General features: G+C 37.7%; 1 protein-coding gene across 3 annotated transcripts in view; it reads right to left on the reverse strand.

Moving 5' to 3' along the window:
* Nucleotides 1-7,697: 7,697 nt before the first annotated feature.
* The window catches only part of GOLGA4 (golgin A4), a 120,336-nt gene continuing 102,669 nt past the window's right edge, over nt 7,698-25,364 (reverse strand). For 2 of the 3 annotated variants that reach the window (XM_011953339.1, XM_011953338.1), the window contains 2 exons: nt 19,014-19,100; nt 7,698-8,370 (listed from right to left, as the gene is read on the reverse strand). In XM_011953339.1, the coding sequence (XP_011808729.1) occupies nt 8,347-8,370; nt 19,014-19,100 (111 nt within the window). In that variant the 3' untranslated portion in view covers nt 7,698-8,346. Of the gene's footprint in view, nt 8,371-12,900; nt 12,964-19,013; nt 19,101-25,364 lie in introns of all 3 variants that reach the window. The other variant, XM_011953340.1, reaches the window with a different exon arrangement.

The following is a 25,364-nucleotide window of genomic DNA, read 5'->3' on the forward strand; positions in this document are numbered from 1 at the left end:
AAGGGCTTCAGATACTATTCACGCCACTGCTTCAGAGAGCACAAGCCCACTCTGAGCCTTGGTGGCTTCCATGTGTATTAAGCCTGTAGGTGCACAGTGCAAGGTGAACGAGGCTTGGCACCCTCCACCTAGATTTCAAAGAATGCAAGAGAAAGCTTGGGTGCCCAGGCAGAAGCCTGCTGCAGGGGGCCCCCACAGAGAACCTCTACCTAGGGTAGTGCAGAGGGCAAATGTGGGGTTGGAGGCCCCACACAGAGTTCTCACTGGGGCACTGCCTAGTGGATCTGTGGGAAAGGGGGCCACCATCCTCCAGGTCCCAAACTAGTAGATCCATTGGTAGCTTGCACTCTGCACCTGGAAAAGCTGCAAGCACTCAACAACCTGTGAGAGCAGCAACAGGGCTGAACCCTGCAAAGCCACAAGGGTGGAGCTGCCCAAAGCCTTGGGAGCCCACCCCTTGCACCAGTGTGCCCTGGATATGGGACATGGAGTCAAAGGAGATTATCTTGGCACCGTAAGACTCAATGATTTCCCTGCTGGGTTTTTAACCTGCATGGGGTCTGGAGCCCCTTTCTATTGGCTGATTTCTCCCTTTGGGAATGGGAATGTTTACCCAATGCCTCTACCCCACCTTGTATCTTGGAAGTAAATGACTTGTTTTGATTTTACAGGCTCATAGTGGGAAGGAGATGAGTCTCAAATGAGACTCTGCATTGGACTTGGGACTTTTGAGTTACTGCTAGAATGAGTTAAGACTTTGGGGGGACTATTGAGAAGGAATAATTTTATTTTGAAATGTGAAAAAGATATGAGATTTGGGAGGGACCAGGGGTGGAATGATATAGTTTGGATATTTGTCCTCACCCAAATCCCATGTTGAATTGTAATCTCCAGTGTTGGAGGTGGAACATGGTGGGAGGTGACTGGGTCAAGGGGGCAGATTTCTCATGAATGGTTTCACACCATCTCCTTGGTGCTGTTGTCATGATAGTGAGTGAGTTCTCGTGAGATCTGGTCGATTAAAAGTGGGAGACACCTCCCCCTCCACTCTCTCTCACTTCCTTTTGTTTTGCCATGTGAAGTGCCCGCACCCACTTCTTTCTGCCATGATTGTAAGCTTCTTGAGGCCTCTCCAGAAGCTGATACCTGTACAGCCTGCAGAACCATCAGCCAATTAAACCTCTTTCTTTATGTATTAAAAAATAAATAATTTAACATAATCATATTTACTGACAACATATACTGAGACATACCAGAATTATAGGAATCTTATACAATTTTGGAACACATGCTAATAACATATTTACATGAATATAAGATGAAGAGTCAAACACTATTTTACATTTGACATTTTTTCCTGTATGGTTTTAATACACCAAATAAGACAAATATGTCTCTTTTGGACTACAGGGTATCTAATATCTAAAAGAGTTAACTAGATTTTTTAAAGGGCTTAATTTAGAATTTGACTTTAAGGTGCTCAGAGGTTAAGCATCTTAGAGTTTAAGATGCTCAGGGGTTTAAACATTTAATATCATAAAATAGAATCCCAGGTCCACCATAAGTCATTTATTTAGCCAAAATGATAATTTGAAAAATTTTTAAAGGCAAAAATCTTTACTTGTTGATAAAGGAGAGATTCAACCTTCTAAACAAGACCCAATATATACAGTGTGAGACCAACTGAATCTCTTTTCTTTCCCCTGTCACTTATTTAAAAAGCAAACAAAAATCTTTCATTATCTTTCACAGAAATCTTGTTGAAAAAAGAAAGCAAAATTCACCTTTGCATTAGTGTACTACTAATGTTAAATCCAATTCTTGATAAAACTTCATAAATAAATCTATCCAATCTTACTTAATTTGACCATAAGGTAAAATTTCCATAAATGTTTTATAACCCTTTTGCAATTTTCTGTGAAAGAACAGATCAATGCTCTAAGAAAACCCTGCTATCCAGACAGATGGGCCAAGATTCTGGCACTGCATCACTGTGCTTTTATTTTAATGTTTAATTTACAGAAAAACTGAATAATCCCCTTCAAATTTTAGCCAACTGGCTCATACTCACAGAACTTCTTTTACAAGATCAATCTTTCACAAATATTTTAAAACTTGTTTAAACCTTCAGTTTTGTCCTATTACTCTTCTAGGTTAGGAAAATCCTTAAAAATTTCTGAACTAAACAAAACTACATTCCCTTTAACGAAAACCATATTTCCATGCCTTCTTGTAACATTTTATCAAAAACACATTCGACTTTCCTGATACACCTTGCATGTAAAACTGTTTCTCCAGTAGTCTCAATTACATGTTACAATGTCAACTCTCAGCAACTTTTATTTTTGGTGAGAAACCTGGTAAGTAAGCAAATTTAACCATATATCAGATTGTAGAGTCCAGGACAAGGACAGAGCTGCAGGCAATGTGTGACTCTTCCCAGCCTAGGCTGAGGGGCTAACTCTGTATGTCCCTAGGCTTTATTTAGAATCTCATGGCCATAAGAGACAAGTCAAATAATTAAGTCATGGAAGCAATTTATGACTCTAAAGCATCTAGCAAACAGTATCTGACCTGCCTAATTTAGACCAAATGTCTACATTTTGAAGACTTTATTGATAATCTTTAAACTGTATTTACCAAAGTTTAAAGTCACATGAGCATTAAAGTTGCTATTTTTCTGGCAATATGTTTGAGTTAAGCACTTATTATTTTTCAGCCCATTAATTAGAACCCTTTCATAAGTTTTGGTAGTGGAACATTGCACATGACACATAATGAATAGACATACATGGACATACAGGAGCAGATCTGGTAGGGGGTGATAAAAGGTTAGATACAAGAGGAATGAGGGCCAGACAAGAGTAAATGAAGAATCAGACAGAATTCTGTTGACTAAGAAGTTTTTAGAGGGAAAGCAGGGGCCTTAAGACATTATCCATACATATAAAATGCAAACACCAGTCTAAATTGATTTCTAACTATGGAACTCTCAAAAGAAAAAAATTTTAAAATCCTCGGCAGGGCGTGTTGGCTCACGCCTGTAATCCCAGCACTTTGGGAGGCTGAGGTGGGCAGATCACCTGAGGTCAGGAGTTCGAGACCAGCCTGGCCAACATGGCAAATCTCCATCTCTACAAAAAAATACAAAAATTAGCCAGGCATAGTAGTGGGCATCTGTAGTCCCAGCTACTCAGGAGGCTGAGGTGGGAGGATCATGTGAGCCCAGGAGGTTGAGGCTGTGGTGTGCCATAATTATGCCACTGCACTCCAGCCTGGGTGACAGAGTGAGACCCTGTATCAAAAAAAAAAAAAAAAAAAATCTATTATTATCAGATTTTAGCCAGGACAAACAGCTGATATTTCTGGCTTTTGAAAATATATGTACTGGCCTTTTTTTAAAATTAAAGGTAACCTCCTATGTGAAATCAATAAGCCTTGAGGGTATGACAACCACAGGTGCACAAGGTAGTTTCAAAGGGATGGCAAATGGTTTTTACCTAGAATTGCCCCAAAATATAGCTCAGAGAATGGAAAATTTTAAGACAGGAAATCAGAAGCTGTCCATGGAGGGAAAAAGTATTAATAAATGGCAAATGGTCACAGAAATAACAAAGCAGAAAGGACTCATTCCCTAAGCCAGAAGTTGAACCCAAGCCTCCACTGTAAAAGAGCAAAGCCTTGGCCGGGCGCAGTGGCTCACGCCTGTAATCCCAGCACTTTGGGAGGCCAAGGCAGGCGATCACGAGGTCAGGAGATCGAGACCACCCTGGCTAACATGGTGAAACCCCGTCTCTACTAAAAATACAAAAATTAGCCAGGCGTGGTGGCGGGCGCCTGTAGTCCCAGCTACTCGGGGAGGCTGAGGCAGGAGAATGGCATGAACCAGGGAGGCGGAGCTTGCAGTGAGCTGAGATTGCGCCACTGCTCTCAAGCCTGGGAGACAGAGCGAGACACCGTCTTGGGGGGGGAAAAAAAAGCAAAGCCTCAGCTACTGAGCTACAACATGGGACAGGTGCCACTGCTCTTCCCAGAAGGTCCTAGAGCAGTCACTGTTGAACTTACAAAGAATTTTAACCGCTCACAAGAATTAAGGATAGACACTGCATTATCACGTGTCCTTTTTGGACCCAAGAGTCAGAGCCGTCTAATTTTTTTTTTTTTTTTAGATGGAGTCTCGCTCTGTCACCTAGGCTGGAGTGCAATGGCATCATCTCGGCTCACTGTAACCGCCGCCTCCCAGGTTCATGCAATCCTCTTGCCTCAGCCTCCCAAGTGGCTGGATTACAAGCGTGTGCCACCAAGCCCGGATAATTTTTGTATTTTTAGTAGAAACAGGGTTTCACCAGGCTGGTCTTGAACTCCTGATCGCAAGTGATCTGCCCACCTTGGCCTCCCAAAGTGCTGGGATTACAGGCGTGAGCCACCACACCCGGCCCAAAGCCATGTAACTTAACAGCACAAGCACTTTAAAAGCAATGCAGAAAGTTATGTGGATGCAATAGCCTTTTCAAGTTCATAATTTGAATTAACTTTTAAATAACTTTAGAATTAGACAAAATTATTCTTTTTCTCAATAAGAACACATCTTTGGCACATTTTATGTAAACCTAGGAAGCAAGAAATTCTGAACTGCCTATCGGATATTAGCATTTTATAGATGAGAACTGTTCCACAATTTCTGGAACATGTTTCCCATATAATAACCCTTTCTCTTCATGAAAATGATCCACACATCAAATAAGAACCAAAATGATTTTAACATTTTAAATTATACAAAAAGTTTACTTATAAGCATTATCTCATTTCTATGTACCCAGTTTTCCCATTTTTAGCAATTTATTTAGATTACTTCTGAAAACGGAGATACCACACAACTTAAAGTTACTTCCCTACTAACCATTGTTAAAGCCTGTTCTTATGAAGTGTTTAAGAAAACACATGGCATTTTGTTGATAGCTCAGAAGATTTAGCTGTTTTCATTGAACTAATAACATCAGTCTCATTCATATACATATATATATTGTTTCTTTTTTTGAGATGGAGTCTCGCTCTATATATATACACTCACCACTTTATGAAAGATGGCCGGATCCACACTATTCTTTGGTGAAACTGGAACCTGTTTACATGGCTAAACTTTCTTAGTTCCAATATATAATCCAACAAAAGCTATGAACTAAAATTTGGGTAAAGCAGTCTCTATGGTGGTATGGTTTTCGTTTTTTAAATCACAGAATGAATTAAAAAAAAAAAAAACTCTTAATACTTTTTTCTTCAGTTTCAAATGAGTTTCCAATGTTTACATTCCAGTTAGACCACAAATAAGGAATCCTGTCTCAGCACCAGCAACTTAGTAACAGCAGACGTAAAGCAGGCAGAAAAGAAGAGAAAGGAAGACATAGCCTGGTAGGCCTCCGCCTAGGAGCCAGATTTTACAAGTAGGGTGTGAGAAAGAAAGAAGGAGAAAAAAAAAAAAAAGATAAAGCGGGAGCCTTCCAGCCACTACACATGGTACAGCAGCCACCTCCACCATTCTAGTTTATCTTCCCTCAGGGACCGCCTCAGTAGCCCAGGTGGGCAGCCCACATGGGCCACCAAAATTGGAACCAAAATGCAGGTTCAGTCGCTTGCTGTAAGAAAGTGACTTTTTATTCCAAAGTTAGCTTAGGGAAAAAAATATAGGCTTCCTCCCTTAAGGGTACTTCACTTTTGAAGCAGAAATGCGGGCACTTTTGAAAGGGAGCTTGGCATGAATGGCATGCAGGGAAGTGGGCAGCTCAGGGGCCACTTGCTTTGGTGCCTTATCTACTGGGTGGTCAAGCTGGCGACTGCTGGCGACTTCATGGAAAGAACTAGGATGTAAAGTGGCCGAAACACTCCATGTGAACTCTCCAAATTTAGTCTAAAATTAGCCTAAATTTCTTTCAGAATCAGAAAAAAAAAAAAAAAAAAAGGCAGTAAGTCTTCCCTGTTTGCTTTTTCAGACATAAGGAAAAGATTCAGTCTGGGCACAGTATTTTAGCTTATTCCTTTGTGGCCCCAGTATGCTGCAGAGGATAAGGAAGCTCCAACTGAGCCACGTCCATTTTCTGGGCATTCAGCAGGTAAAATGAATGAGCACTCTAATAGCCTATGTGTGTTACTTACTCTACAGAATTTTTGTGGCCAATGGATTTTTGAAAGAAAAAAAGTCAACACTTATATGTCAGAAAATTAGAAATAATGTTTCACTCCTTTAATCAGGAACACCTAATTCAACAATTTTCAACAATTGTCAACACTAAGGTTGTTCTAAGGTAGTTCTACGACTAAGGTCGTACATGCACCTGACCTGAGCAAAGTGTCTATGAATTCTAGTAACTTCAAGTGAATTTTTTGCCAAAAATTCTTGCTAAATATCTGCACATCTAAAACCTTTCAAAGTGAAATGCTTATTTTTTGGCAATATATTTACTGCATCAATCTTTTTGTGTGCTGCAGTCATGAGGTCTTGGAGAGAGCCTTAGTTTCTGAACCTGTGTCTGGATTTATGTGTTCGCTGGAACAAGTAACATCGAAAGAATGTCTCCATTATTCTTAATCAAGGTGAAGTGAGTTTACTGCACCCCTTTCTGAAACAAGGGCCGCATAGCTGTACCGAAGAAAAATGAGCAACTCCTATATATTAAATGATTACCACCCCTGCCCCCTAAATAAATATTTAAAATCCAGCTTGTTTGCTTTCTAAGGGGTTGGCACACTACAGCCTGCAAGTCAAATCCAGCCTGAGACCTGCTTTTATAAAGTTTTGTTGGAACAAAGCTATGCTTTCATGCATTATCTATGGCTGCTTTTGCACTATAATGAGAGTTGAGAGTTGAAAGGTTACAGAAACTATATAGCCTATAACATGTACTTTCTGGCCTTTATAGAAAAAGTTTGCTGCTCTGTTTGATCCTTCCTCTTTTAGACATGTGTGTCTCTATACAAGGTTAAAGAGAGAAAGTTGCATATGGATTTCACTGAGAGTCCACCATTTCTACCCTAGAAAAAGATAAGGACAAGAAGTCATATCTGTTGTCAGAAACCCTTCGGTGGGACAAAATTTTGCCAATTTAAGTAAACCATGATTTTAAAACCAAGGCTGGGGGAGCGGGGTGGTTGTGTGCTAAGAAGACCCTCTTCTCTCACTGGAATAGTAAAGGAGTCAGCTACGGGTTATGGGCCGACCCCTCACTTATCTGTCCCCCAGAGCTCCCCACTCTATCACAATGTAAGATATATCAGGAGAGCTAAGGTCCAGACTGGCTGGAAAACTGAGATTCTACCTTGAGGCAGAGATTGGATAATACCTAGATATTGAGTATTGTATTTCCCAGAATATGAAGGGTGTGTGAAGCCCTGTGAACAGTACCCATCTCTCAGTGTACAGAAATTTCTCTTTCAGTAAGTTAAAAAATAATTCAAGTATGGTCTATTCCAGAGAGAGGAGGCGTTTCCAAGTTGTCAGAATCCTGAAACAGACATCATGGGGGTATTATTTCCATGCTCCTTCTAACTTGGTCATACCAAATTTGAACACAAAAATTCTTTTCAAATGCTCAGCATTTAGTTATATTGACAAATAATTCCTCACTATATTCATCCAAATAGAATATGCATTCTTAACCACTGTAAAACTAGATCTCAACTGAGGAAGAAGTACAATAAACAAATGTTATATAGTAAATAAACTTTATTTATCTGTTTCTCAGAGATGACACTGCCAACAATCACAGATCTGCATACAATACAGTTATGTATTGGCTATTCACAATTTACAGTAGTGTTTTTTTCTCTGAAAAATATAAGTACAAAAGCTAAGTAAACAATGAGGTACTGCCATTTGGGATTTATTACATGTCTTAGCTTAAAGAACTGGTCTTTAGCAAATATTCAACAGATCAACCTGAATAAAATAGTCAATTAAATGCTCTAATTTATCAGAAAAAATCCACTAAGTTTCACCTCAAAATGTATTGCACAAGTCTTTTTAAAAAATCACCCTAAAAATAAATAGGAAAGGTAAGCCGTTCTTTAAAAAGAATGGATGAAAGGAGTATTATGTAAGCCCATAAAGCAGGTTAAGTCATTCAAAATATTTTTTAAACAACATAAAACTCTTCCCAAGAGAAAACTGAAGAAAAAACTATCACCATTTCTCCACTGATAAAATCTGTTTTAAAGGCAGTCTGCAACATATCCGTGGGCCAGATTTTTCTTGGTCTTTTGGCCACATGAGGGGCCCTGAATGACAACTTCATTCTCAAAGAGTAGCAAGTGTGGACAATTTTCCAAGCAGCAGTCGCCCAATGTCACTCTTTTTCAAGATGAAGATCGGAGCCATGACTGGAAAAGAAAAAGGAAAAGAGAATAAAGAAAGGGGGGGAAAAACCCAAGGTGGACTTTTTGGGAGATTTGCTTTTTCAAGTTTGAAATAAAATTCTATTCCATGGTCTAGAGACTGCAGTAAGGAAGGAGAAATAAGGCTAGGTGTGGTGGCTCATGACTGTAATCCCAGCACTTTGAGAGGCCGAGATGGGAGAATCACTTGACACCAGGAGTTTGAGACCAGCCTGGTCAACACAGCAAGACCCCATTCTTAAAAAGAAAAAAAAAAAAAAAAAGTAGAAATTGTTTAAATACTAAATCTTAAAGGTATCTTCTAAAAATTAACATTCTTGCAATTATGTAAACCAACCTATAGTCAGCAATCCTGGAAAATGACATTTCTAAGTGAAATCTGGAACTGCAACCATTCACCACATATTGAATGCTACCAGTTTATACAGTAACCCAGGAGTAAACACGCTGACTTGGCTGAATCTCACAAATATTGGATTGGAATTAAAGATGACAGGCTGGACATGGTGGCTCATGCCTGTAATCCTAGCACTTTGGGAGGCCAAGGGGGGCAGATCACTTGAGGCCAGGAGTTTGAGACCAGTCTGGCCAACACAGCAAAACTCTGTCTCTACTAAAAATACAAAAAAATTAGCCAGGCATGGTGGTGCTTGTACTCTCAGCTACTTGGGAGGCTGAGGCAGTAGCCTCCTACTTGGGAGGCTGGGTTCAAGAACCCAGGAGGTAGAGGCTGCAGTAAGCCGAGATCACACCATCGCTCTCCAGCCTGGGCAACAGAGCGAGACTGCCTCAAAATAAATAAATAAATAAATAAAGATGAGAAAGAGCTCTTTCCTCTTATCCAGTATGCTGATTATTCTACATATTGTAATTCTCCCAGCACGACATAATAGCAAAAGACAAACAGCATTTTGGTGTGAAAATGTATGTCTCATCTGGAATTAAGAAATTTAATTTAAAAATTAAAAATAGCCAGGGCAACATAGTGAGATCCCATCACTACAAAAAATAGAAACAATTAGGCAGGTATGCCTAATAAAAAGTGTGCCTATAGTCCCAGCTACTCAGGAGGCTGAGGCAGGAGGATCACTTGAGCCTGGGAAGTCAAGGCTGCAGTGAGCTGTGACTGTACCACTGCACCCCAGGCTGGGCAACACAGCCAGACCTTGTCTCAAAAAATAAATTAATTAGAAATGCTGGCTGGGCTTATGCCTATAATCCCAGCACTTTTGGGAGATCAAGATCGGAGGACTGCTTGAGCCCAGGAGTTCAAGACCAGCCTGAGCAACATGGCAAGACCCTGTTATCTACAAAATTCTTTTTTTTTTACATAGCTAGGTGTGGTGGCATGTGCCTGTGGTCCCAGCTACTCAGAAGGCTGAGGCGGGAGGATTCCTTTAGCCCAGGAGGTCAAGGCTGCAGTGAACTGTGTTCATGCCACTGCACTCTAGCCTGGTATGACCGTACTGGGGGGAAAAAAAAAAGCTACGACAAAGCCAAAGTCTTTCTCATAATGTTTCTCAAATGAAAATGCTGGCCAGGAGTAGTGGCTCACCCCTGTAATTCCAGCACTATGGGAGGCCGAGGCAGGTGGATTACCTGAGGTCAGGAGTTCAAGACCAGCCTGGCCAACACGGTGAAATCCTATCTCTACTAAAAATACAAAAAGTAAGCTGGGCGTGTTGGCGGGCGCCTGTAACCCTAGCTACTCAGGAGGCAGAGGCAGGAGAATCACTTGAATCCAAGAGGCAGAGGTTGCAGTGAGCCGAGATCGCGCCATTGCACCCTAGCCTGGGCAACAAGAATGAAACTCCGTGTCAAAAAAAAAAGAAAAAAAAAAAAAAAAAGAAAAGAAAAGGAAGAAAAACAAAATGCTAAAACCAGTAGTCACATCGAGGTATGAGTTTAAAATCCCATAAAAATAAATTACCAAGTAAGATTAATAGAGGCAAACTTTCCATATATATAAGTGGATAGGGGAAGGTTTAGTCTTCTCAATTTGTAAATGAACAATATGATTCACCACTCATAATGTACTACTAATAGCATATTATTTATAAAACTAGTTCAACAATCATGTTGGTCCTAGGAACCTAAAGAAGACATCAACAAGATCTTCTGTTATATGTAAATTCCTTTGTCAGTTATTATTTTGAAACCTTAGCTTGATCTGTTGTGGGAAACAAAATTCAAGATCAGTTCAACAATGCTGCATCATGAAAGACAAAAAAGCTAGGAGAAGTTTTCTAGTTTAAAAAAGACTAGGAAAATATGACCACTAAATGCAATGTGAAATCTCTTGAGTAGATCCTGGATTCTAAAAAATTATGGGAGACATTATTTGGAAAACTGGAAAAAACTGAGTATTATGTACTATATATTAGTATTAGCCAATATTAAACTTCCTAAGTGTAATAACTGTACTGTATGTAGGAAAATGTCCTTGTTTTTAAAGATACATGCTAAAGTACTTAGTATATGTTTACAATTGTCAAATGCTTGCAAGCATGTCGGTAAATAATTGCCAAATTTTACAAATGGGGAATAATATATATGGAGAGAGAACAAGAGTAAGAACAAGTGAGAAAATCTGGCCAAACATTATTAGGTGAAGGGTATATGGGTGTTCACTGTACTATTTTTGCAAATCTTATGTCTGAAATGTTTCAAACTAAAAGTTGAGGAGACAGTCAATAGAAATGCTGCACAATATATATTTCCTGTGATAATCGATATTTAGTTGCAATCATATAACAAGTGCAATGCAACATTTATAATACTGTTTTTAAAAGGAAAACATTAAGACTTAATGGGTTAGCTATAGAATTTACAGTTTTTCAATGTTCACATTTATTATCAAAGTAACCTAACAAAACCATGCACTGTACTGCCAGCCACTGTAATGTGGATGACAAAAATAGACAGTTCTGGGTAATCACTAAGGCAAACCAAATAATAGATATTAAAATCAAAAGGAGGCTCAAATGTAGGCATAGAAGATTTTTAAAGATAAAGGCTTAGAAGGTCAGGCGCAATGGCTCATGTCTGTAATCCCAGCACTTTGGGAGGCCAAGGCAGGTGGATCATGAGGTCAGGAGATCAAGACCATCCTGGCTAAGACAGTGAAACCTCGTCTCTACTAAAATACAACAACTTAGCTGGGTGTGGTGGCGGGTGCCTGTAGTCCCAGCTACTGGGTAGGCTGAGGGAGGAGAACGGCGTGAACCCAGGAGGCGGAGCTTGCAGTGAGTCAAGATTGCGCCACTGCACTCCAGCCTGGGTGACAGAGCGAGAGTCTGTCTCAAAAAAAAAATAAAAGCTTAGAAGCTGAGGTAGGAAGATCACTTGAGCCCGAGGTAGGAAGATCACTTGAGCCCAGGAGTTCGAGACCAGCCTAGGCAAGATGGTGAGACTCCATCACTACAAAATTAAAAAAAAAAATCGACAGGCGACTTGTAGTCCTGATTACTTGGGAGGCTGAGGTGGCAGGATCCCTAGAGTCCAGGAGCTGAGGCAGCAGTGAACTATGATCACACTACTGCACTCCTTATTAAAAAAGGATAATAAAGGTAATAAAGGCTCTCCTTACTAAAAAAAAGAAAAAAGAAAAAGAAAAAAATAGGTAAAAGCTTAAAAGAACGGAGAAATGTTGTATCTTGCCATTTTAAACCTTGATAGTATTATTAGCTGGATATTAACAATCACTGAGAGTATTTAATTATAGTGAAGCCCTATTAATTGTGATCTGTTTTGGTTTTGTGAAAATTCTAGCAAAGGCTGAGGTAAAGATGTATGCTACATTTTTAGGGGGTACTAAATCAACCTAACAGCATGAAAAATATGTAGAGATGAGGGGAGAGGGTTTAAATGATGAAGACAGTCAACTGCGTTGAAACATTTTGTATGCCTCTATTTCACTGTAATATGTTAATCAGAAAGAATCAGGTACACTTAGGGTAGGCTGCCTAAGGGTCTCTCCTCAGGACAAATGTGTTGTTTTGTGTCAAACTGTCTGATCCCAGGAAGTAATAAAGCTATACTTTAAAATCAATCTTACTAGTTTTCATTATTTCTGACTAGCCTTGACTCTACTTAGGCTAGTAGGATTAATTCTCACAAAATATACCACTTCACTTTTATCTAGAAAATGATTTTCACTTCTCTCTCACAATCATAATTTCAAAGATCATTCTTGGAAAATTAAAAACAAAAGGGAAAATAAGTTACATAAATACTTTTTTGGATTATTTAACAAAATTTCAAAGAGCAATTTTCAAACTTTCATTTACTCTTTAAAGAAACGAAATTTCCTAAAATTATATAACTCTTACTGGTGGTAATAATTTTTAACTATTATTGATCCATATAACAGAATGAACAGAAAATACTTGTATTAACCCATAGCATAATCATATGTTCATTAAACAAGAGCAAAAGAATTCCAGCAAAATGGTTAGTATCATGCAACACATTTGATTTTTGCACAAAAGACAAAAGACATTGTTCTTCACTCACCACATGCTAACTAAGCACAGACTGATGGTTTACTCAGAAGATACCACTGCGAGGTGAAGTAAACTACAAAGCCAGGAAGAAAAAAAAGCTTATTGGGTTAGTTTTAAGACTTAATATAACACATAGATTATATGTGTATATGAAGTTCATAGGATTACAGACTATACTTAAATTTTTCTCAAATCTCTCCAAATTGAGGGTGCACAGGCAAGGAATAAGGAATCTGTAATACCTCCCCCCATATCCTAGGTAAATAAAATATTATGTCGCTGAGATTTTACATGCAACTTTCATTTAAAGACTTAACATAATGAAAGGTGTACTGCATATTTTAAGTACATATTTACCAGTTAAATTATGGGGCAATTATTTGCTTTACAAAAGGATCTTTCATAATTCCATGAAAGTACACATTAAAATTTGATTTGCATAATCCCAATTTACCCTAAAAAGTTTTCGGGAAAATGATGATGAATTTGAAGAGCCATGTGTCTATATGTTGAACTCTCATTCCTAACATACATCAATTTTATCACTGAATAACTATCTTGTAATTCAACAATGTATCAGAAATGGTTTCAGGAATGGTGACCGAAACTGAAATTTCAATTTAAGGAAACTCAATCTCAAATACAGTTTTTACTGTGACAAACCTTAAATAAATTCTATGCCCCACTGTAAGATGGTCTTAGTCCAAAATCATTAATTACCTTCACGGTGATTTAAAATGGCAGCATTAAAAACAAAGATTGTTTATAAAATCTGGGTCTTTTCTTGGACAGTGTGGCCAACCTCAGAAACCCCATTTTATTTATTTTTCATATTTAAAGTTAGTAAAAAGCAGCAAAACCAAAAGATAAGCTAGAAAATAATATGTACAACACACACAACACAATGAGGTTAATATATCCAATCTGGCAGAAGTATACAAAATCCATGTACATGGATATTCCCTATGTCTATGCTTGTTAAGTACTGAAAATCTTGAAAACAACATAAGTAAATGGAATGAGCAGGAAACTGATGAACTAAACTGTAGGACATCCATATAATCGTACAATCAGCCACTGAAAAGAACGAGAACAATTTGTAATAGGTAGAATAATATAAAAATATATTAAGTGAAAAAAGCAAGCCATTGCATACTCTAATTTTTATAAAATAAGTGAATAAAGGAATAACTATAAATATGTAATTATATGGCTTAGAAAACATGGAGATATTCCCCAAACTGTTCACAGAGATGATACTGGCATAGCAGAAGTAGTTTGGAGGCTGAAGATCATGAGGGACTCCCTTTCTATGTTTCTGGCTTACAATGTTTTTTCCAATGATCACATTATTACCTTATTCTACCAATACCAGAATAAAAACCACTCTCAAGAAAACAAATAGGTATTTGACATGTGCAATATTTTCTACAATGTGTCAGTTTTATTTGTACGTGTTTCCTGAACCCACCTTGCATGCATCTTCTGAGCCCATGAAAAGGGAAAGGGTAAACCTTGTGTAGGAATGGAAAACTTCTCTACCTAGCAATGCTGAAAAGTTCTGATAATTTTATTAATTCGGAGGGAATTTTGAAAATTCCAACAAAGGAAGAAAATGAGACGTTAATAGAATACAAGACTGGTCCAGGGCAAGGAATGATGAAGAACTATATACAACACCAAGGATCAGTGTGAAAGCAAAGCTGAAGGAGAGTCAACAAAAGAGCAATTGAAATACATGACTAGAATGGACAGAGAACACAAACAAGCCAACCTTCTCCATCAAAGAAGAGAAATTTTCTTTAATGGAGTCATCAAGAAAACAGTGGTGTCAGTTTATGTCATTACATTTTGCTAGCACTCTAAAGAGAAAAATGTCTAAGAAAACTTTTAAAGAGGGGTTTCCATATAACAAAGGACTCTCTCAATTCTGAGATGACTTGTTACACAATTACAATAAACTTTCCTAATGAAATTATCTTAAAGAATGTAACAAGATTCTCCTTTAAAAAATATTAGGGTATACTTCTAGGGCAGTTTTATTCAATAAAAACACAAACAATTAGACAAGCCAAGGACTTATGTATTCACTCTTACCCATACTGTGGTACTCAAATATCCAGTCTACTCTGGCCATCTAAGCTACCTAAACCATCACAAAATGAAATAGCAAGGTATAAGTAAACTAAAAACTGAGAGGAAGGAAAACAGGCTGTTCTAGGAAAAACAGAGATATGTGCATTTGGTATGTGCATTTTGTTTTAACTTCTGCCTGCTGTTTAGAGGCAATTCTTTTTCCTACTTGAAACAAATCTAAAACAAAATTTTATACTTTATGGGGAAAGAAACCTTAGAGATAGTATAATCCAACAATCTCATTTTACCAATGAAGGTCAAAAATATGAAAACGGTTTGCTCTAAGTCATACAGCAATCAAGCTGTTGAGATCTAGGCTTTCCTCCCAGCAATATCGCATGTGGCTGGCACTCTAAGGTACTGAAGCTGGAGATGGGGGCATTTTGTGGGCTGGTGTCATCCTGTGACTTGACTCTCCTACTGATGTCTTTAATGGTTTTTATTATACACATAAATGATTTGTTTACCTTTCCAGTCTCTTTTTCCAGAAAAGATTAGTTCTACACATTGCTATAAGGAGGCTAAATAATCATCATCACTATCCCTACATTATCACTCAGTGCAGACAACTGTAGTCTGGTTCCCCGACAATCCTAACAAGATTATGTTAGTCTTGTGAAGAAAAGAGGCTCTGAGAATTGCCTGAGTTTCCATAGCAAGTCATCAAAGGACTAAGATTCCTTCCCTATACACCAAGATCCTCAAATAAACCAGAGTGTAATTATGCTCTATAATTTAACCTTACTTAACAGATAGTGATTTCTCATCTATAAAATCTACTCGAGATTAGGTTAAACTCTGAAAACAGTAATAACTTGTATCCTCTAACGAGATTTTTTACATAAAGAGTATAAAACTCAATGAAGAAAGCGAAGTATAGTAAAGATAAGATATACTGAAAAGTACCTCAGCAGCAGTCATAGAAAGTTTTTGATCAGTGCTACAAAGTAAATGTATAATCGTCATGGTCAAAAAGCGAAGTTTTTAGAATGTATTCCTCTGATAATAGCCGATAAGTAATGCAAAAACTAACATGGGCTGTACACTGTCAACAAGAAGTATGATCCACACTCTTGTAAGCATCCCAAATATTAATTTGACAGAGGGGGTAGCTTGGCAACATGTTTTAGGTTTGTTTTGGTTTTCTTCTATCACCTTTTCAGCCCTTAGGCAAAAATAACAAAACACTTAGGGTTGCTGATTTTAACAGAAGTGAAACCATAGCTGCACAGTTACAAAAACTTACAGAAAAGATCCATTTTGATGTATACATTTAAAATTAATGTGATTAAATCATTTAAAAATGATTAATAAACTCCTACAGTTTTGTTTTCTATACACTTCATCATGTGCACTTTCTATTGGAAAAAGAAAAGTCATTTTCATACCTGTGTTTTGTTCTAATGAGCTACAGCTCAATGGACAGAGAGGTATGAAATTAGCTGAAATTTCTTCAAGAGACTTGTTCAAAGACAGTGATTCTTATTGCTCATTTTATGAATGATGGCAATCTCTGACAAAGGTAACTCTTGCTTCAACTTTCTTATACTCATGAAACAATCATGAGTCACATTATCAAGTATCAAGAATCTCCTTAAACTGACAAAAGTTGGCTCAAATTGATTAATTCATGTCATCTCATATTTTGGGGCCTTCCTCATTTCATGTTCATCATAAAATTTCTTATTTCCTAAGCATCTTTATTATTTGAATAATATTACTTAAGCATATCTTTTTATTCATGTATGAATGGATGAATGGATATTACCCCTTCCCCCTAAAATAAAAAGTTCCACAAGGTCAACAACCAATGTCTTCTATATCTTCTATTTTCCTATATTTCCCGTAACAACTAGAAGAGTAGACGACTATTGACTGAACTTATTCATTAAGCAAGAGATAACGATGGATGAGACTTGCTTAAGGAGTAGTAGAAAAGTAGAACATTCCTTCTGGGCAGGTCAACCTCTGGGATAAAGGAAGATTCTTTCATGAAGGATAAGTCAGCCACCATTTCATCCCTACCTAGAATGAATACCACTGTATTCAGGAAGAAAACAGTCTGTTTTTCAAAGACTTTTTTAAAGTTAAACTTAACAAAAAGAAACTTTTTTGTCTGCTTTAAAAGAGTTTTATTGATTCACTACCTACATTTACCAATTTGATTTTTCATCAAAGCAAATCAACCAAAGACTGCATATGTATACGGAATGAAGGGGAATGTTTCCTATCACATTCGCTACAGCAGTGACTTAAGATGAGTCTACACGATACAGCAAATCCTGAGAAAATGCAGTAGAAGTAAAGTCTGCCATATTCCAACATCAAGATGATAAAGCAGCTATGGAAGAATGAATATAGATAACTATATAAAAGCCCTTTTGTATCATTTAAAATTATTTTCTTAAACTGGACCATAATGACAAAATTATGTCAACAGGCTCAAACTGTATTAGAAATTTTTATCTTCACAAAGATAGCTATTTTACCCAGTAAAGGAAAAATTTCTACTCATGGATACAAAATGTCACACTTGTAGAATTAGATGTTCATTATAATTTAAAATAACATTCTCTCTATTGATGAATGGTATACATTATAGTGACATACTTCTTTATCAAAAATATTTATAACCAGAAATAACTAGAGCAATGCTTTTCAGGCTACTAAATGCCAGGGAGTGGCAGAGGAGGGATTTTTACAAAAAACAATTAAATGCTAACCAAAATAATAGCAATTACCTCTGCAAACAGGCAATTAAGTATATAATACAATACAATATACAATGAAGCACTGAGACAAAGGTCAGGGAATGCTAGGATGAGCTTAGAGGAGACCAAGAAGTGGTCAGAATGTGCCTAAGACATTGGGGTCCCTTCAGGGCTGACCTTGTGCAGAGGGTCAGAGGAACTTCATAAAAGGCTGTAAGTGCAAGAGGTATTATTTAGCCGGAAGGGGGAAAACCCCTCCATCTAGGTCATCCCCAGATTTTTGGTTGAGTTCTATGAGTTAGAACCAGAACAAATAGGTGATCATGTAGAGAATGAGGTTTGGGTTCAAGAGAATCAAGAACTTTTGTAAGAAAATAATATGTTGGGATATGATGAGATGCTTTGGGACTTACTGACTTATGCTCTTTATTGGAGATGCTCAGACACACGCTAACCCACCATTAAGGAAAAGATGTTGGCTTGCTTTAGTGAGGAGAGAGAGAGAAGAAAACCAGCGCTGGTATGATGAAATAGGTTAAGAGATTGGGAGGAGGAGGGTATTCACGGAGGGCTCTGCAGGCTACTATCAAGACAAGGAAAGGGAGCAGAAAAAAAGAGCTGAATGCAGGACCCAAATTTTTCAAGTTTTACACTCTGCCTAGAATGAATCTTATTAAATTACTGGCCCAGGGCAAAACTAACTGTGGCATGGAGAATTTTGTATAATTTACACAGTGTGTGTTTCTTTCATTTTTCAATTACAGCTGACTTCACACTATGTTTTTAAAAATAATTCAGTTGTTTGTCTGATTTCCCCCGTAAGGTATCAAAAGCTCAAGAATGCTTAAATTCTTTCACCCAGAATTAATGTATTTGGATATTAATTGGAATGAAATAAAGAACTATAATATATAAAACATCTAACATCATGATATAATTTGGTTTAAAAAATTATTACTGGATATACCCGAACAAATGTCTTTTCCATCCTTTCCAAAAACAGCCCAAGTTCTGGAAATCTCATACAGCATATATGGGTGTCAACCTCTTATATGGTATTAAATTAGACTGTTACTTCCCTTGAGGGCATCCATTCACATTTACCCTTGGTTAAATGTCTTAGTGTAAATTCACTCTCATTTTTCAGGCTGTGATATAATAAAGATTTGAAACCTTAAAACTTATATTACCAACTCAAAAGTCCTTATAAATCAGACAGAATATAAACAGATGGGATATCATCTTCTTCTATCTAGAGCCTACTTCTAGAACTTACCATTAGCCGAGCATCTTCTCTTTCCAAAATTTTCTGGGTCTGATCATCAGGGAACTTCAGTACAGTGGTTATAACTTTTGCCATGGTCTATAAGAAAAGCAAGAGATGATCACTAACAGACACTGAAGCACATAAAGTCTCAACCCATTCTGACATGTTCTGCTGGTGGGATTCTTAAGTGCTCTCAATGAAAGCCACGAACAAAGAAGTATGATGTGAAGGTATTAGTCAAGGAAATAACAACACTAGAATTTCAATTTAAAAGGACTCCTTACAATGTCTAGATTTATATTATTTTAACAAGATGCATTTATAATAGCATGAAGCTATATAAAATTCTAATGCTCTTGGCCCCTTTATTAAAATAAAACTTTATTATACATTCATTTTAAAAGGCTTCTTATTTGCAGAAATCTATCTGGTAAGTGATGTATTGCCAAAACATATGCTCTGAATAATCAGATTTTAAATACCCCCATGTTCAGCTTTAACTAAATCACATCATATATCTCATAAACACGGCTACTGCATGAACATGAACATGCTCAGTAGGTATTTTTCAAGACATGCAGCACATCAACCTAATAGAAATACAAATTACATTTTAAATAAACACAAGATGTTTTATTTGGTAGAAAACATGATGAATCAAAACATTACACATGGCGGCTTGCAAAACAAGATTATAAATTGTGCAGATCTAAATAAATATACCGTAAGTCAGACTGTCACCCATAAGCTCCTGGAAAATTCTCCTCAAAGGTTGAAACTCCCTATTTTGTATCAAGATGAGATGTTTTGAGGGAGACAGAGAGGAAAGAAGATACCACTTATGAAATAAGTAGGATAACAACTTCAGTGCTTACATACAAAATCAGGTGGTAGTATTCTCCTAAAGATTCCTACAGCAGATGGAAGGGTAGCCCAGAAAACTGACTCTAACATTCCTTGATCATAGTTACACAGACTTTACGTATGTGGGAAGGGGGGAAGGGTGAAAGTGATCTGGAGAAGGTCATTAAGGAAAAGATAATATAGTTAACCAAAAATTTTGGAGACTCATGTCATTAGGAAAAAAAGTACCATAATTATTTCCAAGAAGGAAAGGAACTAACTTTTTTAAAGTTCTTATTATATACTAAGTCTAGGCAAGACACTTTACATATTTCTAATATTTATTTCTACTAACAGATCAACTAATACTATTCCTCACAAATCCCACACATGGCAAGATTTTAGTTTCAGACCTCATCTTCCTTTTGTCTTTCGTCTTCTCCCATTTTGGTAATAAAAAAAAGTTTAGTCGGGTATGGTGGCTAACAAATGTAATCTCAACACTTTGGGAGACTGAAGTGGGAGGATCGCTTGAGGCCTGAAGTTTGTGATTAGCCTGGGCAACATAGTGAGACTCCCATCTCTACAAAAATTTTTTTAAAATTAGCCAGAATTATGGCTATTTTATTTATGGCTATCTCTACAAAAAATTTTAACGATTAGTCAGGTGTTATGGCTCATGTCTGTATTACTAGCTACTTGGGAGAGGTGGGAGAATTGCTTGAGCCCAGGAATTTGAGGTTGCAGTGAACTATGATTGCACCACTGTCACTCAGGTGATAGAGTAAGACCCTGTCTTACAAAACACAACAACAAATATATATATATATATATATAACAACTCAGTTCTTGGAAAATTCCAAATTTTACAAAAACCCTCATCATTTAAATTGTACTGCCTAGAATCTTGTGTGTTAAACTGCAGTCTAGAAACGAAGTACAGGCATACTTCATTCTATTGCACTTCACTTTACTGAGCTTCACGGAAACCGTTTTTTAGTTTTTGTTTTTATTTTACAAATTGAAGGTGTGTGGGAATCCTTTGTTAAGCAAGTCTATTGGTGCCATTTTTCTAGCATGTGATCACTTTATATCTCTGTGTCACATTTTGATAATACTTGCAGTATTTCAAACCTTTTCATTATTATAATATCTGTTATTGCACCCTGTGACCTTTGATGTTATGATAGTCACTGTGTTGGGGCACCACAAACCATGCCCATGTAAGACAGCAGACTTAATCTGGAAATGTGGTTTGTGTTCTGCTGAGCTCCATCTCTTTCCCTTTCCTTGGGCTTCTCTATTCCTTGAGTCACAATAATATTGAAATTAGGCCAATTAATAACCCTACAATGGTCTGTAAGTATGCAAGTAAAAGGAAGAGTCGCATGCCTCTCACTCTGAATCAAAAGCTAGAAATGATTAAGCTTAGTGAGAAAGGCATTTTGACAGCCAAGAGAGACTGAAAGCTAGGCCTTGTATGCCAGTTAGCCAAGTTGTAAACATTAAAGGAAAGTTCTTGAAAGGAAATTAAAAGTGCTACTCCAGTGAACACACGAATCAGAATGAAATAGCCTTATTTCATTTAGTGGTCTGGATAGAAGTTTGGAGAAAGTCTTAGTGGTCTGAAGAGCAAACCAGTCACAACATTCCCTTTGCCAAACCCTAATCCAGAGCAAGGCCCTAACTCCCTTCAATTCTATGAAGGCTGAGGGAAGTCAGAAAGAGGTAGAAGAAAAGTTTAAAGCTAAAAGACTAGTTCATGAGATTTAAGGAGAGAAGACATCTCCGTATCATAAAATTGCAAGGCAAAGCAGTGACATGTTTGGCTCTGTCCCCACCTCAAATCTCATCTTGCAGTTCCCATAATCCCCACATGTTATGGGAGGGATCTAGTGGGAGGTAACTGAATCATGGGCACAGTTACCCCCATGCTGCTGTTCTTGTGATAGTGAGTGAATTCTCATGAGATCTGATGGTTTTATAAGGGGCTTTTCTCCCTTTTGCTGGGCACTTCTCCTTTCTGCCATCATGAGAAGAAGAATGTGTTTACATCCCTTCCACCATGATTGTAAGTTTCCTGAGGCCTTCCTCATGTCATTAGTTCAGCCCTGCAGAACGTGAGTCAATTAAATCTCTTTCCTTTATAAATTACCCATTCTCAGGTATGTCTTTATTAGCAGTGTGAGAAGGGATTAATACAAACAGTAAGTGCTGATGGAGAAGGTACAGCAAATAATACAGAAGATCTAGCTAAGTTAACTGATGAAGATGGCTACACTAAACAACAGATTTTCAGTGCAGATGAAACTGCCTTCTATTTGAAGAAAATGCCATCTAGGACTTACATAGCTAGAGAGGAGAAGTTCAAAAGTTTCAGAGCTTTAATACATAGGCTGGCTCTCTCATTAGAGGCTAGTGCAGCCTGTGACTCTCAGCTGAAGGCAATGCTCATTTACCATTCCGAAGATCCTAGGGCCCTTCAGAATTATGCTAACTCTACTCTGCCTCTGCTCTAGAAATGAAATAAGGCCTGGATGACAGCACACCTGTTTACAGCATGGTTTACTGAATATTTAAAGCCCACTGTTCAGATCTACTGCTCAGAAAAAAAGATTCCCTTCAAATATTACTGCTCATTGATAACGCACCTGGTCACCCAGAAGCTCTGATGGAGATATACAAGATTAAATTGTTTTATGCCTGCTAACATAACACCCATTTTGCAGCCCATGGATCAAGAAGTAATTCCAACTTTCAAGTTTTCTTACTTAAGGAATATATTTCATAAGGCTATAGTTGCCATAGGTAATGATTCCTCTCATGACAGTGGGCAAAGTGAAGAACTTCTGGAAAGGATTCACTGTTCTAGATGCCATTAAGAACATTGGTGGTTCATGGGAAGAGATCAAAATGTCAACATTAATGGGTTTGGAAGAAGATTCCAACTTTCATGGATGACTTGGAGGGATTCAAGACTTCAGTGGAGGAAGTAGTTGCAGATATAGTGGAGCTATCAAGAAAACCAGAATCAGAAGCAGAGCCTGAAGACATGACTGCATTGCTGCAATCTCATGATAAAACTTTAATGGATGAGGAATTGCTTCTTATGGATGAACAAAGAAATGGTTTCTTGAGATGGAATCTACTCCTGGTGAAGATGTTGTGAACAGTGTTGAAATGACATCAAAGAATTTAGAATATTGAATAAACTTAGTTGATAAAGCCACGGCAGAGTTTGAGAGAACTGACTGCAATTTTGAAAGAAGTTCTATGGTGGGTAAAATGCTATCAAACATGCTCATGAAAGGAAGTGTCAACCGATGTGGCAAATGTCACTGTTGTCTTAGGAAAATGCCACAGACACCCCAACCTTCAGCAACCAACACTCTGATTAGTCAAGAGCCATCAACATCGAGGTAATATCCTCCACTAGCAAAAATATTACGACTTGAAGGCTCAGATGAATGTTAGCATTTTTTAGCAACAAAGTATTTTTAAATTAAGGTATACACTTTTTTGAGACAAAATGCCTACTGAACACTTAATAGGCTACAGTAGAGTATAAATGTACTTTATACGCACTGGGAAACCAAAATAATTTGTGTGATTTGTTTTATTGTGATATTCGTTTATTGCAGTGGTCTAGAACTGAACCCGCAATACCTCCAAGGTATGCCTGTAAATATGTGGCATGAAATGGCAAGAGAAATATGAAGTAGCAATCACTTCAGTATTTTCTTTTTAATAATACCCTGAAGTAGTTTCCAGTATACTATCTATAAAGGTTTTTTTATAAATACCAAAAAATCTAAAATTCAGGGATTCACAATTATAGGAAGCATTTCTCTAATATCAACACCACGTAAAGCTCCAAGGACCAAAAAGTCCATTTATATTTACTATGAAACAACATATACATGCATGCACAAGCATGTTTGGGGGGGAAAAAAAAGAGCCGTGGCTAGTTGTCTCTTCGTATTTCTAGACGACATTAAAAGGTAAACCCATCTCTAAATTCATCAGCGATCCAGAATCTGCAGCTCATTACCCAGTAAAGAGTTAAAGCTCGTCCCTGGCTTGCCAGAAAACACTTTGAGAAGCCCAGGCTCTTTGCCACACCTTGGAAAAGATATCAGACTGTCTACTCTACATACAATATCCTCAGGCCCTGCGAAGTAAGGAAAAGTTCAAATGAGCCACCTGATTTAGAAGTGACCTCTCCTGCCAGGTATTCCTTAGGGAGAGGCATCTTCAGAAAAGCTTAGGATGAGAAACACTTTATGTTGAAAAGGAGAACAGGCTGAATTTCAGGTTCAATATTAGCATGGAGGATCAAAACCCAAGAAAAAGAAGTATACAGACAGAAGGAAGGAAGGGAACTTACTTAACTCCATACTACAAGAACGTATGTACTATATACAGTCTTCTTTTAAAAGTCATCTGCCTCATAAAATAAAGAACACTGTGTACAAAAGCAGATGAAGAAACACAGGTGAGAAGACATATGAATCCTGCTAGCCAAGAAACAACTGCAGATGGTAATCAAATCACAAAGGGCACAACATAATCTGACTTATTCTAAAACCATAACCTGGTCTCCATTTCAAATTCTTTGTTAATGTATAGAAATTGGGCAAGCCCACAAAAGATGTGTCTAAAAACAGCTCTGATCTTGTCAATCCCTACTTGAAAATTTTCAGGGCTACCCCCTCCCAATACCTACAGGTAAAACTCTGAAAACATTCAAGGCCCTACACTTGAGTGCAGCCTTAAGTGAAATCACTTCCCCTTCATAAATCCAGTGTTTTCGTTGGACCAGGCTACTTGTGATTTCAAAAACCCACACTCTATTTCCTGCCTGAAACCTTCTGTCTGGGCTACCCCTCCACCATCTGGGCTCATATATCAAAATCTAACATCTCCCCTTAAATCCTAGTATACACACCACCTCCTCCGTAATGTTCTCCTTCATCTTCCCGCAAGTAAACATGAGGACTCCGTTTCTCTCTTACAGCACTTACTACATTCATCATCACATTACGGTTAAGTGAGAATGGTTCCCTTCCTTACTGCACAGTGAACACCTTAAAGTTAGAGATGGTATCAAATGTGATCTTGCTATCCACCATGGTGATAAAGGGCCATGTTCAATAAATGTGCAGCAACTTAAAAGTAAATACCTGGTACCAATTTTCTATTAGTCTATAAAATGCGATGGCAGAATGATAGACTACCCTTCATTTTTAGAGCCAGAAAAGGAGAATCAATGCTGAAGATAAGAGGAGACAGAGGACTACTCCTCAACACAGATTCCCAGCCAGCTTATCAGAAGGGGTTGCTTGTGCCATGAGACATCCCTTTCAGCTACTTCCCAAGTCACACTCTAAGATTAATTGCAGAGCCCTGAAGCACAAGCTTAGACTTGGCTGAATTGGTACTACCCCTTAAGCCACTTATCCTAGGCCTTTCTTCAGGGTAGTTAAGCTCTGTAGCTATCTATCTCATCTCACATAC

Source organism: Colobus angolensis, unplaced genomic scaffold, assembly GCF_000951035.1.
Source record: "Colobus angolensis palliatus isolate OR3802 unplaced genomic scaffold, Cang.pa_1.0 Scaffold36, whole genome shotgun sequence".
In the NCBI taxonomy this organism is placed as follows: Eukaryota; Metazoa; Chordata; class Mammalia; order Primates; family Cercopithecidae; genus Colobus; species Colobus angolensis.